This window comes from Manacus candei, unplaced genomic scaffold (assembly GCF_025592945.1).
Source record: "Manacus candei isolate 608988 ecotype Guabito, Panama unplaced genomic scaffold, ASM2559294v1 h1tg000003l, whole genome shotgun sequence".
Taxonomy (NCBI): Eukaryota; Metazoa; Chordata; class Aves; order Passeriformes; family Pipridae; genus Manacus; species Manacus candei.
Window position 1 is genome coordinate 6,922,602 of NW_026138051.1, and position 20,656 is coordinate 6,943,257.

The 20,656-nt window shown below is 46.7% G+C and overlaps 1 protein-coding gene across 2 annotated transcripts in view; it reads right to left on the reverse strand.

The window, feature by feature from the left end:
- The window catches only part of GAB3 (GRB2 associated binding protein 3), a 63,996-nt gene that overhangs the window by 19,293 nt on the left and 24,047 nt on the right, over positions 1-20,656 (reverse strand). For both annotated transcript variants that reach the window (XM_051789782.1, XM_051789773.1), the window contains exon 2: positions 2,299-2,602. In XM_051789782.1, coding sequence (XP_051645742.1) covers positions 2,299-2,602 — 304 coding nt within the window. The remainder of the gene's footprint in view (positions 1-2,298; positions 2,603-20,656) is intronic.

Here is a 20,656-nt window from a genome sequence, read left to right on the forward strand (position 1 = left end):
GAACAGCTTATTAAAATTTTCTGCAATGGTTGTGTCTTTCTGCTGATGATTCGTATCAGGGACTATTATTTTTTTAACACAGTAGCATTCAAGTTAAAAAAACATATGACATTTAATAGGGCTTTTCTCTTCCAATGTTAATTTTTAAGGGTAATTTGTTTAAATCTACAGGCTCTTGGGGGATTTAGGAGCTTCCAAAAAGCTGAAGCAATTAGCAACTGTTTGAAATATGATGTGCAACTTGTGGAGCCGTGTAGATTTAAATCAGAGGATCTGAATATGCCCAGCAGCCTGACCTGAATACACCCCAGACTTGAGCTCACCGGCATGAGCTGCAGGATAAATAGAAGCTCTTATGAGCTATTTGGCATTAGAGATACAGTAAGTGCATGTCTGGAGGCTTAGCTCACGCCATCCCTGATGAGGGCTGTAAGTTCAGGTGCCAGACGTTGCACTGAACCAAGGCAAACACTCTGCACTGCTGAACTTTGTGCGGGGCAATGTCTGCCTTGGAAGGCTGGGATGTCAGCTTTCCCAACTGCTGCTGCTGCAAGAGCTGCCATTTCTCATCCATCAGTGTCCACTCTGGCAATCTTTGCTGGGAGAGAAACACGACTGTGTAATACTATGAGTATTGCCCATGTGTGAGTCTTAAAGGCAATGCTGCACTGCAACAGCAAAACAGAACAGGCACTTCCCAGGATAAATGCCTCTATCCAGGGACATCCAGTGTCTTAGCTCCTCTGCCACAGATCACATCCCCCTATGCACATCCTCATACAGTGCCAGGAGAAGGCTACTTACACATTTGAGAGACAAAAATTATTTTTCTCTCTTCTGTTTTATGTGGAACGGTTTACCTTAATTTCAGAGTAATTGGTAAAACTATTTCTAAAATAATCCTGCACCAGAAGTAACAATGCAAGAGCAACATCTCAGTGTCAACAAAGGCAGAACAAGAAGAAGGTGGTTGCTGCATATCCCTAATTACATCCAAGCTCCAAAGGGCTGTTGATGCCAGTCCCTCAAAGCTACCAGCTCTAGTTTGGAATTTGTATTCATGGGCAGCTTGTACTGACACGAAAATCTGTCAGCACGTTTTTCTGGTGGTTTCTAAAGCGAATGGGAAAAGAACAGATATCACATTTGTCACAGGACCACTGCAGTGTTTTTCACACTCACATTTCCCTCAGAAGACACTACCCAAGAGAAGGTTAAGGAATGCCAAGAACCATGATAGATTAAAATAAAGCCTCTCCCATAGCCTTTTGTTTCAAGTTATGAGGTAATGGTGTGGCCATGCAGCAGTTGCAGACACCAGTAACACACTGAGTGCAGCAGCACAGAGACCATGGCAAGATAACCTGCCTGGCCACACTACAATACCCCCAAATATATTACTGCCCTTGGGATCAAGTCCCTCCACTGCCACCCTTTTCTACTCTTGTGCTGCCTCTTATCGTCCTGAAGGACTTCATTCTGACTCACTTCCTCTAAAACTCTCAGATTGCTGCTGTATCTGCCTCTTGGAAATGTCAAGGGAAAGACAAATTGCTGTTATCTGAGCCCAATTGTCTCATTTAAAAGGTAAGTTAATGACGATACAGGTCCTGACTTTAATTACTGGCTACATCCATCTTGGAGTGGTTAATTCTTGGAAGCTTTCCAAGAAATTCACCCTGCAGAGCACATACAGGTGTAGGGCCTGGCAAAACAGCTGCCTTTATGCTTCACTGGTAGGACCATCTCTTAAGTCTAGATACACACTTCTAATGCTCTCCTATCCTCTGCTTTTTCTTTATTTTGTCTCATCAACAGACTAAGACAGCTTACTGTTTCTGTCATTGATTTATGTACATGCATATACACCCAAGTCTGTGCACATTCCACGTCCAGCAATGCCTGAGAAAATGGGAGTTTTGCAGGACACTTTCCTGGAACAGGTGTCTTACATTAAGCCAAACTAAATAAATACAGGACATGTAATGAAATAAACGGCCCCAGAATATAACAGTCAGCTTTTCACATAAACAGTACCTTTTCTTATTAAGGACCTGCTGTTTGTTCTATCAGGAATGGCTTCATCAAAGTGAGACCAAGCAGCCAGTCAGTATTTCCACCCAGCAGCAGTGAGATCCCTAAGAACTTTCAGATCAGGGTTTAGCAGCATCTCAGTGCTGGGTGGAGCTGTAGGAATCACAGCCCTACTACACCTGCCCAGCCCAACCAGCCAGCAAGGTCCATGACTCCTGTCACCCCTGGGCATTCTCCCAGCCCCCAAGATGAGCATGATCCTACCTGTGCCATCTTCTAGATGTCCAAAGTTACAGATCTGGCTGATATTGTGCACCCAGATCTGCATCTCCTCCTCAGTCTTGGCTACCAGGTAGAAGGTGCGGTAGGTGGTCCTCACAATGAAGACAAAGTTGTTCTGAAATTCCTTCTTGATGAAGTTGGGCCCCGAGTGCTTCAGCACTTCGCACTCATTGAGGTCAATGATGCGGATGGGCTTCTTGGAGTGGTTGTTCCTGTAGTATTCCAGCACGTCGGGGTTCCCGCTCATGCGGCCTCTGCGCAGCACGAACCAGCGCCTCCGCCACGCCTGCGAGGGGCACAAACAGGGCTCCTTCAGTGCCAAACATGTAACACATCAACCAGCCCACACATGCACTCATTAAGGTTGGAAAAGATCTCTAAGCTCCTGGCCTCCCCCAACACAACTTAGGGCCATTTCCTCTCGCCCTGTAACTTGTTACCTGGGGGTAGATACCGACCCCCACCTGGCTACAACCTCCTTTCAGGGAGTTGTAGAGAGAGAGAAGGTTCCCCCCTCAGCCTCCTCTTCTCCAGGCTGACCAACTGCAGCTCCCTCAGCCACTCCTCACAGGACTTGTACTCCATGCTTGTTTTCTTTCAGGTTTTATAGTTGTTTCAATAAACTGGCCAAATCATGAATTTGATTTGATATGCTTGCTATCAGCTTGCATTTGAGACCACAAGAAAGGCAGAGGGTTGTCCCTTTGGAGATCAAGAGGAGCAAGACTTCTGTGTTCCCCTCAGGCTGCCTGCATGGTGTAATCAAAATGATCCAACACTTCACCACCTCATCCATATAAGAGATTTTCCCACAAAGACATTTTTCTTTGTGAAATGAAAACACCTAGGACTGCACATATCTGGAAACAAGTGCTTTTTGCCTACCAAAGCCAAGGGTTCCAGATGACCTGTGCAGTTTCCCTCCTGTGGTTTTCAGTGCTAATAAAAAGCTGTTAATGAGCTGCCAGTTAAGTCTGAAAGCCCAGAACAAACCTTAAGGAAGCTGTAGCACTTAAAGAGAAAATTTCAACACCTTACAAAAGGATGATTATTTACACAGGCTCTATCAACCTGGCTGAGAAGCTGCCTCTTAACCTGTTTCCCTGTGGATACACCATTTGATCAAGTTTATTGTCTGGCTGGAGCTGTGAGATTGGAGGTGGAGAGGTGCTTGGTCAGAGTGGTTTATGATGGGAGAGGAGAGCAGGGCTCTCAGAGGAAAGACTGGCTATCATAGCTGAGCAGTCATGAAAACAGGGCTGAGGGGAAACAGCCAGATAGCTGCCCAAATCTGCACTGCCCTTGGGAAGGGTGGGCCTCCCCGCTCCATCTCCTGCAGGGCCACCCTCACCACCTTCCCCAGGCTCATGGTGGGGCCCATGCAGCCAGCCAGCCCCCTGTCCAGCTGAAAAACAAGTAGATTTTTCTTGTGAGGGTAACACATGGACTGTAGGAAACGTGGAGGAAGTTGGGGGTGGAGTGAGACAGAAGAACTGCCCTTTGGTGATATTGTAAAACTCAAACAAGCCAACAGTCCCTGGCTGCTGCTGTTCAGTGCCCCAAATATTAATGTGCTCTGAGCCTGGTGGTGGTATCTCGTTGTGAGCTGTAGAGACCAAAGCAGGTACCCTGGCTGTGCTGCTGACCCGCTGCTGAAGCCGGAATGGAGGGGAGGGAGGGGCGCTGAGGGATGGCAGCCTGAGTCAGCAGTGCAGGTGAATCAGCATTCACAGGCTCAGATCTTCACGGACATATAAGCACTCAACCCCTCCTGAAAGCAGTGCAGGTGCCATGGCAGGGTGGCAGCAGCACAGGACAATGGGGAGTCTGCTGGAACCACCCGTCAAGCTCACCCATTGCCCTGTGCCAGGGGTGCAACATGCCTGCCACCAAAGGGAGCTATCTCAGGGGCAAAACTGCCTCATCCAACACTGGGAAATGAGGAGTGCTGCCAGCCCAGTGCCCCAGCACCCAGCCTTGGCTGGACACAGACAGGCCAGCATCAGGGAGGGGGTAGGAGAGTGGGAGGGGATATGACCAGCTCTTCCCTGGGTGCCTGCTCTTAACATCTAAACAGCAGCTTAATTGTACCATCCAACTGCATCCACACACACACAGTGCACTCACACCTTGCTTCTTCTCCAAGCTCCTTTCTTTGTCCTCCACTCTCTAGGGAACAAGTGGAATCAGCTGCTGACACAATGACACAGCTGCCTTCATGGGTGGGGTTGAAGGACCATCTCCTCTCATTTGACATATCCAGTCCCATCACTGTCTCTCTCGACTCATTTCCATTCTGAAACTTTCCCCAATATGTGCCTTTACTCACAAAATGTTGTCTTCAAAACAGTTTTGCTTATCCTACAATGCACAGGGGTTTTGAGCCACTTGCAGCATGCCTGCAAGAGGACAAGAACAGGTTTGCCATTGCCAATTCATAGGACTCGCCCTGCTCCGTGGTGTAGGCAAAGCAGGGGTTTTGGATCTGGCACACCTAAAAGCAGAAGGCTTTTATCTCCGAGTCAAATATCCTCTCCCCATTTTCCTGGAGTTTGCCTGCAATTTGCTACATTATCTCCTTTCCCCGGGGGAAGGGGAGGCAGCACGCTGGGGTCACTGGGAGCCCAGCTGTGGCAAGCCTTGGCCAGACAAGCCTTTGGCAGCAGCTTTTAGCTCACAGGGACCCAGTCAGATCGTGCAGCCATGAGCAGAGGGTGCCAGGCACCTCGCACTCCCTGTCTGCAAGGCAGGCAGTCATGCCCTTCCCCAGTGCCCACCCCAGCCCTGTGGCAGAGCATGGTGGGTTTTACATAGTTTTACATCCCTGGTAGTTTTCTTTTTACCCTTTCCAATCACAAGGCTGCCTCCTCTTTTCCCAGTTCTTCCTGCCATCCCTGTTTTTGTGCCTCTTTTGCATGACCTTCACCAACAGATGTGATGGGGTGTGGCATGTGCCTCCCTTCTCCATCCCTCACCCTGTGCTGACACCACAACACAAGGCACTGAGCATCGGAGGAGGCAGCAGGGCCAGAATGGTGGTGCTGTGGTGAGGAGGGATTTATTTCAGCTGATTTGAGCCAATAATATCTGACAATATTTAGTCTGGAGCTGCACATGCTGCCAAATTTACAATAGAATTTGGATCAATTTAAGGGTGAAAGACTGCACTCCATTTACTTAAATAGGAACTGATTCCTGGGATTCAGCCTAGGCTCCTCACTCACACTATGGAAAGGATCTACATGTCCAGACAAAATATTACATTTATTTGGGGGCCTCCTGAAATAATTTTTTCTTCATGAGGAATGATAGGATGATGATACATTTACATGTCCTCCAAAGCTTTGTGGGCATTAGAGAGAGGCTGTATCAGAAAAACACAACTAGCATCAGACAAGAGCCAACATAAATCTGGAATAATTTTCATCTGTCCTTCCTAAGTGAAATAGTTTGGTGCCAAAAGGAAGAAAGAATTTGCAGCACTGTTGGTCGGCCGCCAGCACGTTGCTTTGTGTAACACAAGCCATCAGTGTTTTCATCTTCATACTGAATTTTTGACTTTAGGAATTCCAGAGCCACTTCTGAAGGGAATAGCTCTGTTTCCACGTCAGTAGGGTTTCTAAGAAAGCAGTCACTCCTTCCACAACCTGATGTCTCTGCTTCTGCTGAATAGGTGGCATGAGGTTTAGAGGGTTGCTCTTACCTGTGAGCATTTGATCTGCCACAGCAATGTAGGATAAAACAGGCCATGAGCAAACCTATTCTGTGCTGAAAAGCAGCTGGCTAGTGAGCAAGGCAGAATGAGAGCTGGAAAGTTTTGGCCAAAGACCTTCATTGCTTACCTTCTGCCCGAGGACTATGTTTTCATTTGTTTTTACAAAATACCCAGTATTTGAGATCTAAATAATTAATTGGAGCACATACAAGCTCAGTGAGGTAAATTGGCCTGAAACGTAATTTTTCCTGGGGGTTTGTTTTTCTCTGGTTTTAATAACAAAACACAGAATAGCCAACAAACCTGAAATTCTTGACTAGCTACATTAATGCTCACGACTCCCCCATGAGGATAATCTTCATTTTACAGAATGCAGCACGGGGGAAGGCAAGGGGAAGCAGAGGGAAGGGTGCATGTGTGCTGACTCCCTGCCTGCCTGGTGGCCTTGCAGCCGTGCTTCTGGGCACAGGACACGTGCTGGTCCCCAGGTCTGCTCTGGCTGAAAGAGGAGTTTGAGAGCTCAGCAATGGGGATGACTGCAAAAGGTTTGGCCATTTGGGATTGTGTCATCCTGCACAATCCCTTGGAGAGAGGAGAGCAGCAAATGCCACCAGCGAAGGGCCTGGCACAGATTCCCTCCCACAGCTGGCTGAGGGCTGGGAGTGCTGGTGTGCACAGTGCTCCTCCTGCCACTCACTGTGGGCCCATGTCTTGACCCACAAGGCATCCTGGGGGCAAGAGAACTAGCAGAGCTGCAGGATGGTGGTCCCATGGGAGTGCCAGCACTTGAGACACGTTTTCATGGCTTGTCTTTTTCAGAGAACAGTTTTTAAACATACTCTTGTGGAAAAAAAAAGAAGTTAGGCAGAACTTTATAGCATTTCCTATAAATGACTTAAAAGAGGAAGTTAAAATTCATATGTAGATGGGTTTGTAAGCAGCTGATTCTAAGCCCACTAAGACCATATATGTTAACAAGGTTTCCCTGCCTACACAGAGTAGGAGATGTTGGGACTGCAGAGTACAGTCCCTGCAAGAGGGGCCTGTACCAGGAAGGAGTCAGGACCAGCTCCCAGCAAACATAATTGTATTCAAAGAGGACATTGTTGGGAGCTCTTTGTGCCACTCTTTCAAGAGCAACCCCATGCAACTCACACTCCTTGGACTGCGAGACCCTTGCAGGAGGGCTCACACCTTCTGCTGGGCAGCCTGCAGGGCTCAGCAATAACACTTCATTTACTCACTCACAGAAATCTGAGATGAAAACGACCTCTTAAACTGCTCCTCCTCTAACTCCAGTCTCTCCCCCAGCTGGAGTTATGGTTTTGCTGTTTCAGTTGTGGCTGTTGATCTGCAGCACCCATCAGCTCTCCATAATAAATCTCTCCCTGATGGGGCTGCCAGCTTGTCCCTTCCAGTGTGTCCCTGTGCAGCTTTCCGGGAGCAGATGAGCTCATTGACCATCAACTACTGGTTCAATGCTTCTCTTGGATTTTTGTCTGCCTTAATTTCTTCTCAGCTCTCACAAACTTCTTCAGCAGTGAGAGGTTGAAACTCATGGTTTATGACTGAGAAAGAAAAATCAATAAATACGCAATTTCAGAGAGGGATACTCCTCCCTTAGGCCCTTCCTGTGCCTCTACAGCCACATAATTTTATTTAACCTAGAGAATAGAAGGAGAAATTTTCTCCAGTCATTTTTGTCCCTTTGCTTGGGTCTCTGGAAGTTGAGGTGCATTCCTGGAGTTTCTGGAAAGGCATCAGTTCTCCCTTCCCCTGCCTGTTCATGCCCACTGCACCTTTATTTTCTCAAGGTTAGGGCTCAGCTCTGGTGGGAAGAAGGCTTGAGGCTAACCAGTGTTTCCACGCAAAACAACTTCCCACATAGACTGGCACAAAAGGTCTGGCTCATCCTGTGCCAGGGGCCATCACACGAGTTCAGGGCAGAATACAGACTAACACTGGATTTCCATCTGCTGTGTCATGAGTCCTTTACTGAGTCACTTGTCTTTCTGATTGTGGTAGTTTCAGTATGACTCTAAATGAACCTTTTTTCAAGAAAGTTGGCATGAGTCTTCCTCGGAGGAGATGTGATGGGTACATAGTGCAAGGGGAAATACCTTCTTCCCTTCAAGGTGATACAGCTACATCAACTGACGAAAAACACCAGTCAGAAAATTTCCTGCACCGCAAGTGCAATGAGAGCTTTGTAATAAAGCACCTAAGAGGACATCCTGTAGAAGCAGACAGGTTTCCTTTGTTCTGTGTTTTACAGAAAGAAACCTGTGGTTTGTGAAGAAAAAATGATACATACTTAAAAAAAGGAGAAAAAAAAATCCCAGAGTCTTACATTGCCTGCTAACCTACACACATTCCCATTGCCAGCTCTCCATCTTAATCCATAATATTTACAGTGCTTTACATATACAAACATCTGCAACAGAATGAGTCATTGCTGTTTAATAAACATGCAGATTCTTTGTGATGCTAATGGGTTTGTTTGGGCATGAAGGGTCAAAGTCGTAGTGACCCAAAAACTTGGGAGTTTTAATTTCTTAAAAACCTTGTGGAAGGTAAGAAAACAAGTTCTGAAAATAAAGTTATTAGTAAAACCACTGCATTTTGGGGAGGGAGAAAGGAGCCAGACACTTGGATGAAGAAAATGTCATTTCAATCATGTCCCCTGTCCTTCAGTAAGACCAGTAAAGAACCAAGAACTGTGATTCTCACAAGCATTTTGATTAGAGATTTCCTCTGAGGACACTGGCAAGGTGACAGTCCCTTGCCTAAGAGGAGTAGAAACTGTTTGACAGGACACTGCTGGCTGAAGGGGAGCAGCACTGCTGTGGTCTCCAGGCTTTTCCCATGGCTCCTGTTAGGTGGATCTCAAGGGGCTGTCCCGCAGAGAAGAAATGCTGGTGCTGTGGCCATGCTGCCCAGATGGGTCCCTGGATTTTGCAGGGGAAGATGACAATGGAGCATCTCATCCCACAAGATCTTGCTATAGGGAAAAACCCATGGGCTTTGATCCCAGCTACAACGAACCCTACCACAGCAGGCAAACACCACACCTCGCCTAGGGGGGCTGCAGTGTGTCACATGGCTTTGAAGGGTACTGCCCTGGGACCCGTGGGGCAGGCAAGACCCACTGCCCCAGGAAGGCTTCACAGAGTTCACTGTCTACTAGTGTCCTGTGGCTATGGGAATGCCTCTGGGCTGGTAAAGCCCTACCTGTGAAATACACAGCAACAAAACACCAAAGAAGTGGTGGTGGGATGACAATCCTATTTCAGTGTATTTCTTTCACAGTGACATCCTGACACAGGCATGGAGTCAATGAGTTGCCCTCCCAACTGCCAGCCCAGGGCATCACTTCTCTATTCTTCCTCCTATTTTAACAGCAGGCAATCTAGGCAGCATCTGCAGGGCGCCAGGAAAAAGACACAGTTGGTATTAATAAAAAAATGAAGTAACTCCCCAGCTGCACTTGGCTGTGTTTCATTGGGACTAACAAGACGGTAAAGATGTTCTCACACGCTTTCAGGAAACAACCGGAATTTTTGTGACTCGGCATCACTATAAAGCTGTGCCCAAAGGGATCTGGAGAACTGATGAAAAATCAGGCTGAGGGAAAGAAAGCCAGCTGTGGTGTGAGATCTGCACAAGGGAACAGCCTTGGCCCCAGGATGGCCGCCTTCCCTCTGGGCTGCCAGCGCTTCCACTGGGCCACCAGCTCGCATCAAGAGGATCCTGTGATGGGTGAGCAAAAGCCCTGGGTGGAGGGAAGCTGATTTTGGCCAGCTGACCTTGCCCCTGCCCTGGGCAGGCAGGAGGACCCTGTCCTGCATCCTGGCACACTGCATCCCGGGCAGCCGTGACGCTGGGTGGGGGGAACCAAACTGCTGGGGCACCAGGGGTGGATGTGACTCACACTGTGAGCATCCTCATAGTCTCCGTTTCGTTTTGTCTGTCTTTTTCATTTTTCATAGGGATGTAAAGTAGGTCACAGCTCAGAGCAGAGGTCCCAACTGCAGAAGACAGCACTGGAGTGATTAAAGCCATTTAAGGATCTCCTCCCAAACTGCCCCCCAAATGACACCACCTGACAGCTGCTACATTTTTGCAGGCATTTAAGCTCCCTGACAGTGAAGACTTACAGGCAGGACTCTTTATGTGAGGATGTTTATAGGCTCCCCAGCTAGCCAAGAGTTTTAGTTCCATATTCCCTCCCTTCATGTTTATATGTAGTATCTGAAATGACATTATCATCCTGAATACAGCTTAAATTTCTGGAGTTCTTTTTTTCACCTTTGAATCTTAAAGCACTTGACAACTGGTACATGATCATTACAGACTGCATATGATGTGATTTGTTCACCTGTCACAGGGATACACCTGCCTCTGAAGTTACACTGTGTTCCTAATAACTGGGATGCTTCTCCATACACCTCCATACATGGATGCACTCCCACCTGTGTGTTTGCCTTCAGACAATATGCAGCGAAACTTTTACATCTGAAATCCTTTTTTACCTGCATAAGGTAGCAGAGGTTGATGGACAGAGGACTGCTGATCTGGCCTGGTGCCACTCCTCTGGTCAGTGAAAAAGTAAAATTCGTATTCTTTAATATCGACTTTAGTGATAAGACATAATCCTGAATAGAGCTAAACTTCGATTTCTTAGAATGGCTTTAATCCAAAAGTCTTGCATAGTCTTAAAGGATTTTTAGAAGATTCTGCATGGATCCTTGAGATCTTAATAAAAAATAGGTTGCTCCCAGGTTGTTTAAGAAGCAACAGTTCTAAAATACAAATGCTGGATATAAACATCTACTGGAAAACCGAAGCTAGCTAAGTCACAGCAGTCTTCAGTCATTTTTAGAAGCAAGTATAGGAAAATGCATATATCAAAGGGATTGCAGTTTGAACAAATTTTGAGCAAATTTGCTAAACTAATAGCTTTTATGGAAGGACTCCAAACCTGCTTCACTAAGGAAAGAAATAGAGTTGGGGCTAATCCCCTTTCTTGTCACTCGCAAGCACAATGTGAATACAGATGTGCAAAGCAGTTAAAGACTAGAAAGAACTGCCTGAAGATTGTACCCTGCCTTAAGCTATCGGGACTCCCTCCCCCTCTATTTTACTTGGAACTGGAAGTTTTCTCAGTATTCTTTACACAAACAGAGCAAATTTTGCTGTTTCACCTTGTTAACTGAACATGTGGCGTGAGGTCAGCAACAGTCGCCAGCCTATCTACAACTGTCTGTGCTCACATGATGCCGCGGCTCCAGCATAAACAGGAAATTGGGCAAGTAACTCTTTTACTAGGGGACTACAATGCCGCTTTTTTTTAAAAAAAAAAAACTAAACCCTTCAACAACACGCTGTCACATCTAATGAAGAAAAGCAGAGTAGCCGGCAGGATCAGAGTAAAAGCTGCAAATCTTTAGGCTGTAGCACTTTTGCCTGGTCATAACAACGTGGTTCAGTGTCAGGAAATGCAGCAGTGTTTGGTGTTCTGCTCAGCTGATCTGGGTGAGCACAGGGGGGAAAAGCCGTATCCTCCACATGCACTGTGGGCCACTGTTCTTTTTTACATCCTTATTGACTTCACGGCTACACACTGCAAAGACTTTGACCTTTGCACTTCATTTCACTCCTAAAATTGCCTGGAGAAAGGAAGTGTGCAGGAGGCAAGCAGAAAAACAGGGAGGAGGCGCACATGTGTGGGAGGACTTGTAGAGAACAGGTCACTTTTGTCGAAAATAAAAACCAACCTCTCTGCACGTATGTACAAAGATAGAAAGAAAAATAGGAACAGGTCCAATATCATAACAGCAGCCATCTAGTATACAGATGAGCTCTGGTTTTAGGCATGTGGAGGGGGACACTGATTTCATTGCATGCTTCTAGCTATACAGACTCAAAGATCTCCACTGGGATCTACGTATTGGCTGGAAATCTGTCCCACGGGAACCACCCGGCCTTTGCGGTGACATTTAAACTCCACTGATGTAAGTGGCAACACTCCCATTTGCTCCGAGGGGGCCAGGTCCTCCTCTTGACAGGAAGCCCTGAGAAATGCAGATTCCCAAAAATGGAAACGTGATACGAAGAAATTATCTGAATAAAGAAACTCTGCCTCTGGACTGATGAGGAGCATTTCTATCAGCCACATCAGAGGATGAACTCTCCCTTCATGGGTCTAGCCTGGGGTTTGTGGGTTGCACACCGGCTGCCCTCAGCACTGATTGTTTTTCCAGCCAGAGAGCAAACATCTACTAGTGACTTCAGGCATGGTAAAAGCCCCTGTCTGGGGGAAGGCAGCCCTCATAGCTTTTATCCTGGCCATGCCTGGTCGGGGCAGGCATCATGCAGCACAAACACCACCTGACAGCAACACGGGCAGAGCAGCGGGCTGGGTACCAGGGCAGGCTGCCAGGGCTCCTGAGGGAGCAGAGAGTGTCTGGCGCATTGTGAGGGCTGTCAGAATGTAACCAGAAAACAAATGAATTATGGTGAAATAAGCTGCAGTTTGGAAAGGTCTGTATTTGTCACAGATTGGAGAAATTGGGTCTCTCCAGCTTCAAACTGGAAACAGTGCTGCGTGATTCAGATGCTCAGCCGAAGCCAGTCATCACCGGCCAGATTCCCTCACTGATTATTTACAGAAAACAAACCAGATTATAAACTAAGAGTTATTTGTCAGACCTATTTAGTAAATATTTTAATTGTATTTAAGAGTACACTAAGTGTGTGGGTAAGGCACAAACCAAAACAGACGGTGGAATGAGTTGGATGAAATCTGTTTCTACATTGCATGTACACAAGTACAGATGTGTTTTAAAGATTATATATTTAGGTGGCACATGTTTCCTTTAAAGGGGGTTGAGTTGAACCTCAACAACACTGAAGGAGGCTGAAAGTGCTCAATAGCTGGTTTAACACCCATTTGCTCATTTCAAAGTACACTATTAGAAAACCAACTACACTAAGGAATTTAAAAATCTATTTTGATTGCAGTTCTGCTGTTTTCAGCTTTCTTCTTATCAACTAAATTGTGTTGTTTAACCCTTAAGGATTCTGCTAGGCAGTGCTACATCTACAGACCTGGGTTTTCTTCTTCTTTAAAAGCTGTCTTAAATTAATTTCTGCTTTACACTTCAGAGGAGGTGGAGCTGGTTGTTAAACATTTTTAGACTTATTTTTTTGTTCTCCTTAGTTTGTGTAAAAGTGGTCATCACTCATATGGCTCATAATATACAGCATACAGTGCCTATCATTTTTTATTTTAAAATACATAAATGTTAGGAAAAATATAAACAATGCTCCTTGTGCCAGGTTTTCTTTTGTTTGTTTAAGAATTCTCTCTGAGTTGTCGGAATTTTTTTTGTTGCTGTTGTGCTCTGTGTCTCATCCAAGAAAACAGGGTTTCAGGACTAATGGTTTGAAGAAATAGCACCCTGCGAGCTCCGTTTTCCTTCACGTTTTAGTTGCTTTTCACAAACTCAGCTGGTTAAAGTCAGCCTGAGTATCCAAACATTCATTGTGTAAACTTCCCATGCTCAGGAGATAACTGCGCGTTCCCCCTCTCTGCCGTGGGAAGGCAACGCTGCCTGTGAAATTCTGCAGACCTGCGCTTTTTTCCTCAGTGCTCTGCCTACTTCACACGGGCCTGTGGAGCACAACGCTCCAGGGGAGCTGGGAATGAGCACCAGGGCACAAACCCTCTGGCACAGACTCGGGGCTGTGAGCCTGGATCCTGAGCTGCACTGGTGGTAGAATCATAGAATACCCTGAGCAGGAGGGGACCCACAAGGATCATCCAACCCTTAGCCCTGCACAGGACCATCCCCAAGAGTCATATCATGTGCCTGAGAGCATTGTCCAAACACTTCTTGAACTCTGGCAGCCTCGGTGCTGTGACCATTTTCCTGGGAAGCCTGTTCCAGTACATGACCATCCTCTGGGTGAAGAACCTTTCCCTAATATCCAACCTCAACCTCCCCTGACAGAGCTTCATGTTGTTCCCTTGGTTCTCTCACTGGTCACCAGATAGGAGATCAGTGCCTGCCCCTCTTCTCCTCATGAGGAAGTATCCTCAGTCCTTTTTCTTTTCATCTCCTGAGACAGGTTTTTCCAATTGCAAGTCACATATAGGTTTAGCTTTTTTAGTCCCCTGTTACCACTGCAATTTTCTTCTGGAGACACTGATGTGCCCAGGGCTGGCATACACTGTATAACACTGCTATTGAAAACACACAGTGTGGCAAATAAAGCCCTAACAGTGTATTTAATGTTTATCTTCATTTGCATGACTTCTCAAGCTTCCCTTGCTGAACCAAATGATGAAATCACAACATGTTCAGAAATATTAAATCATTTCCTCAACATCTGAATATAACAGGCTGCAGAAGGAAAACAATTACTTTTGGCATGTTGCACACTTTACCCTTAACACTCAGAATTCTGGCATCCCTGCATTTTTACAGGCTTGCACTCTGATCACAGCAGCATTAAGAACAACTAGGGACCGTGATTTATTTCCTGGGAAATGCCCCAGACTTGCCAAACACCAGCTTTGCCTATACAGTGTGGATTTTAGGTGGTCAGACAATGCACACGCAGGCAGGAACTTCAGGATGCCCAAAAAAAGCTTCCTGCTGCTGGCCTGTGGGCAGCACAATGGTGCTGCTCAGGAATGTGCCTCACCTCGCACTGGGTAGTGTCCTGCTGCCTCCATGGTGTAGAAAGCCCAAATTCAACGTGGCACTAAAAGGATGAGGTGTGATGCCGTATGAAAAGCCAGGTCCCATGCATGAGAAATCCTGGGAGGGCTGCTGGGTACCAAGGAGATCAACAGGGGCTCTCCAAATGGAAAAGAGAGAGAGTAAAGAAATAAAAGTGCTCATTTTTGCAGAACCCCATGGATTTCATATCCAGAAGGGTTCATTGCTGTGAGCTGATGAAGCTGCAGCTTGCAAAAGGACAGGCTGGCTTTCCTGAGCAGGTGCCTTCTCTTTGGGGTTATATTCAGCCAGTTGTCAGAGGTTTGTAATGCAGATTTTTTGTGAGTACAGCAGGAGTAAAACTCACTGCCAAACTCCACAAATAGTGGAACAATTTGGGAGTAAAAACAGATTTCAGAAATGAGAGTTCAGCTTGATCTATTGAGAACAACGTGCAATTAATGTGCTCAGCAATGTCTTAAATATGAGCAATGTGGGAGAAGGGTAATAGCTCCCTTTCTATCATTTTTCAACCTGTCAGCACACTAATCTATGAAACACCAAAAGCCAGATTCTTAGTAAATGTAAACTGGTAAACGCAGTTGGAAGGCAGTGGTGTTCAGCCTATCTGGATCTACATCTTTTTTAAACCATAAGAGTATCAGAAGAGCATGTGCTTGTGGGATGGTGAAATAGGATCAATGTTACTGTTACAAAAGTGAGGACAATGAGCCAGCTGGGTTTTTCCACAGGCATTTTCAAAACTACAGCGTTCATTTCTGCTTTTCTGCAACTTCTTCTCTATCTCTTCTCTTCCCTTCCCTATCCCCTTTCTTTTTTTTTCTGTGGTTTATGCACTCTGAGCTACACCCAGAGAATGAGGTCACCAGGGAGCAGTAAGGATGTGGATGCAGTCTGTGACTGCATCATTTGCAGTGTGCACGCTGCCAGCTGCCTCCCCGCACCAGGGCTCCCTGGAGGCAGCCAGGGGAAGGACCAGGAAGGAGGAGAAGGCACTGAGACTGAACTGCTGCTGTGTGGGGATGTCCCACCCCCTCTGCTGCTGGCACTGGTTGAAGGAGCATTGGAGAAACACATGGCATCGATGCTTCCCAGAGACAAAAGGGATGCTGCTGCAGGGAGAGGTGCCTCCTCGTGCCTTCCCGGTGTCTGCAGCTAAAGAATGGGGGATCCTTCTGACCTAGACAGCTGTGTCCCATGAACATGGGGCTGGAGGGGTCTGTCACACCTCCACCCAGCCACCCTCTCCTATGCCAAGCCTGCAAGCAAATAGGGAATACGAACAGGTCTACCAGCTCCTTGGCCATCCCCTTTCCTCTCCATTATACTGTCTCACCAGAGTGTGACATGTGCCTTCCCATCCCCCTGTGCCTTGGGCAGCCCCTCATGGCTGGTCACAGCAGGTCAGAGCCACCACCTTTGTCTGACAGCCACCTTCACACCTTCTGCCCTAAGGTCTGTACGCCTGCTCCCCCGTGTCCTGAAATGTTGGGAGCACCTGAAGCACATCTGGGGCACCTGAATCACATCTGGCTCCAGCCCTACTGAGGCTGCAGGGCTTCTCAGGATAATGCAATCCCAACAAGATGGTGAGGCCACACTGATGTGCTGAGGTGAAAGGCCCCCACTTAACCTTGGTAATGACCAAAAAGTCTGTGTTCTGCTTTCCTCTGATGGAAAGAGTTGGTCAATTGGCTTAAAACCATACCTCACCCAGCCCAAATCTGTAAATCTTCAAAACCAAAAGCATACAGTCCTCTGTGCAGCCTGCAGTGCTTGCATATGCTTCTGAAGGAAGTGAATGTAAGGGTGGCTGATGCTAATGCTTAAGCTTCTTGAATGCTGTCAACTTGAACTGCAAAACAGGAGTTGAAGTGAAATTCTGGCTGGCTTGGAGTTCCTCTGCTGATTTTTGAAATCATATAACCTCATCTTCAGTTTTTAAGTGGGTTTTATTGCTTCTAATCCTATGGGAAAGATTCATGAAGACAGAGAAATGAGCAGCAGAAATGCCAAGACAGCCTTTTACACTGAGATCTGCTCCAACCACAACGTACACGCATAAAAACTCTAAATTCTTCACAGATATAACCATTTCCTGATCAGCTGAATGTGCAAGCAGAGTTAATCCACAGGGCCCTCCCTTCTTTGTTGAGGACACTGCACTCCCTTCCACTGTTGAATTCTTCTCTTCCTCCCAGTCAGTGATGCCCCAGCCACAGAACAGTTAAATAACTGAAGGTCTGTGCCCAACAAATTGCTTTCAGCTTGCTTTAAAGAGTGCAGATCCTGGACAGTTAGTGCCTTTGCACTGGCTAAGAAACCTCTGCTCAGAACATTTGTCTTAGGGAGGGTGTGGACACAGACAACTTTACAACCAAGAAACCATATGCAACATCCTCGACTCTGCGCTGAACTTAACAGTGTTCAGCCTATTAGAGAAAAACAGACTTTCCCCATGGCTGCCCTCAGATGTAATGCGGTGTTTGGCAGCCATGGGGGACTCAATTTTTTTTATAACAGGTCTCAAATCTTCTTCTGTTTCAGCAGGCAATGTTTTGCCCCCTGGTTCTGCCACTTAGGCTCCTGCCTAGTTAATTTAGGAGCAACAGCATGTGGGTATCACAGGCCTGTTGGCCTGTTGGCACTTGTAATGATGGGAGAAAGGATGCAGGCTTTGTTCAAAGAGGGGTCATTTCAAGGGTGTTTATGTTCTAGGAGCAAAGCAAGAGTAGAGCAATAATAAGTGTTTTCAAAGGGAGAGTTAAAGTGAGAACTGAGAACTAAAAAAGGAGAGTAGGGGAGTCCCAAATGGACAAGAAAATTGGAAGGACAGGAATGGGAGGAGCAGGAAAGCTGAAGGAAGGAGGACAAATTAAAAATGAACTGCGGGGACCATGCAAAGAGAGGACTGGGCTCTGCAGCTCTGTGGGCAGGATGTCACTGAGGAGCAGCTCCATCCCCAGTAGCTTGCATTGCCACAACCCACAGAGGGCTGATAGCAAATCCCTGCCCCTAGGTTGAGGAAGGCATGGCTCCTCCAGCAAGGGTTCTCAAAATTAGACTCAAGTTTTTACTAAGGGTGGAGTAGCCCCATCACATTCTGAATCATCGGGCTGTGGGCTGGCCATTGTATGCATTGTTATGAGGTATCTTCTTTGCTAAAGCCAAGCAGAAAGGCCAGCAAAGCAAAAGCAGGGAAGAGGCCGTTACTGAAGTCCTATGAGAACTGTGAGGAATGATGACAGACTATGGCTCACACCCCTGCTTCAAGAGCAGGAGCTGCCACTGCAAAGAGTACAGTGTCCCAAGCGCTGTGTGGAGGACATGGCTGGCCAGGGCAGCTCGGGGAGCTGGCTCTGGAGCACCTCTGGCTGCTGTGAAAGAATTGCAGAGAGCCTTAGAAACCTCCTGTTTTGCTAGCACACTGCAAGCAGAGGGCAAGAGCTAATCAAGATGCCTGTGCTAATTAAGCTGCCTATTGCTGGGAGAGGATGGGGATGTGGCTGGATGCCAACAGTAATATGGTAGGCGGGATCAGAGGGCTCTGCTGATTCCCAGGGAAAGGCTGCTTTGGTAACCTGGTACTTATGCCTTCTTTCTTCCCTCTCCTGGGGTTGCTTGTGGAATGACACAGCCCGTGCAGCCCTTTTGGATCCCCACACACCTCCTAGAGATCTGTGGGCAGGAGCCACTGATCCTGCTGGGAGGGCAGAGCTGTGGTGGGAGGCAGCCGCTGGCCTCACGTCCCCTCTGCTCAGCCCCGCCGTGGGCTGTGACGGCTGGGGCTGGTGCTGCTGGCAGAGCTACAGCCTCGTGTTTTTTGACCTTTTACTCTTCCAGAGATAGAAATGGGATTTGTCTGAGGCTTGGAATAACTTCCTGTGATTGTGCTGGAGAGGGCTAGTCTGGCTTGCTAGATAGCTGTGTCTGTCGGGCTGGCTCAGGAATGGAGAAAGCCTCTGCTCTGTGACTAAGCCGAAGACAGATTTAAAGGAGCCTAAAGACACCAGCTGTGCCTTAGAGAAAAATAAGCTGAGAGCACTGTACATTGTTCCCAGTAGGACAACTGAGCCTAGGCTGCTTCTGGGTTTGGGCATTAGCCATTACTGGGGAACCACAAACAACCCCTAAAGCAAATGGTGTCTGTGTTTTGATAGTGATTCCTCAGATGGTAACTTATAAATTCCCTCCGGATCAGTGACGTACGTGTGTCTGCATGTGTGGGAAAGTAGGTAATGGTCTGAAAATTGATCCTTTGGGATGATGAGAGCAAGCAATAGTTGTGCAAGCTTCCCCTTCCTCCTCCTCCAGTGCTCCTCTGCCTCTGCTGCCAGCACAGGCAGTGACACTGGGCAGGCACTGAGGCTGAGGTGAGGGCTACTCCGCTTTTCCTGCATCTTTTGCCACTCTTCTGCATCTTTTTTGTTCCATCTTTAATTGGCTTCTAGCAACCTTTATAGGTGACATTGTCAGGTGAGGTGTTTACAGCAGAACTCTGCCTGAAGAGGTGGAGGAGCCTCATCACCTTTGCTAGGCTGCTATGGCCTCAGCACTGGCTGGGGTGGGGGGACACCTGGATAAAGGCACTGGACCACTCTCTTGCTGACCATGAAGAGGCTAATACCTACAGTCTGACAAACCTGTGCATCCCTGGGAATCCAAAAAGGTCTAGGTGCAGACATACTATTGCAAAGCTCTTTGACAACCTTCATCCATGGCCCTGTTGCAGCAGACAAAAACATTAAAGCCCAAAATGATGGATTTTGATCCAAGGTGTTTACAGTCACAACTAGTGCACTGGAAAGTGTAATGGCACCTGTAAGAGTTGCTCTCAGGTAAAAAAGAGCCAGCTTGTGCAACCAGGACATACTCCACCTTAACCCCTAGGTAAAGGTTTTACCTAACTGCTTGGTAGTGTAGCTGTGGTTACTGTCCTTCCACCTCTGGCACATGGTGCCACTGCTGGTAAAGGCAAGGTAAGACCTCACCTAGATGGTCTCTTGTAATTCAACAGATCTCTTGGGATCTTGGCATCAGCCCTCCCTGCTTGGACAGGACTGGGAGAACAGCTCTCCTCACCTCTGCAGCTGGTTGAATCTGTGCTGTTCCTGACCCATGAGTGTGCTTCATAGTGGGTAAGAAATAAAAGATTTGGCTCTTCCTGCCCAGCAAAAGCAGAGCTGTCCCAAAGCCAAGTCATGTTTCTGTTGCAAACAAGCCCTAACACACAAGTTCAACATACTTAACACTTCTGTGCATGGACACCATTCTCAGGTTTTCAACCTCAAGGGAATTCAGGGTGTTAGTGGTATGTATCAGCAAATGTGATTTATAATGTAATTGTGTGATATGGTAATAGTGTAACATCATGCCTTTGAGCTTCAGCACACAGCAGGCCTCTTATGTAGCAGAAGAAAACAGTACTGGACTGCACTGCTTATCTGTTTGCATTAAGTTCTGACTCCTACATGTATTTCACTTACTGCTTTCTAAATGGGTAGTGTCAAAGAAACTGGAATTTTGTATCTTAACATATTTTTATTGGAAAAAAAAAAGAACTGCAATCCTAACAGAGTGAAAATTCAACAAAGAAAAACTGCTTAGTTTATTTGTAGGTAATTTCACATAATTAATTAATTTAAATCCCTTTAAAAATCTTTTAAATGCTTTTGTGCATTATTACTGAATTCCAATTCCATTCAAATGGAGTGCTTTCAAATCAAGTAAAATAGTCCTTGCTGGGGAACAGCAAGCTTTCCACAATGCTACCTCTTAAATATCAAACTTATAACATAAAAAACATAAGTAATTGTGTATTAAGCTACACCAATGCCTTGATATTTATGGATGGATATAAAGTATCCCTGTTAGC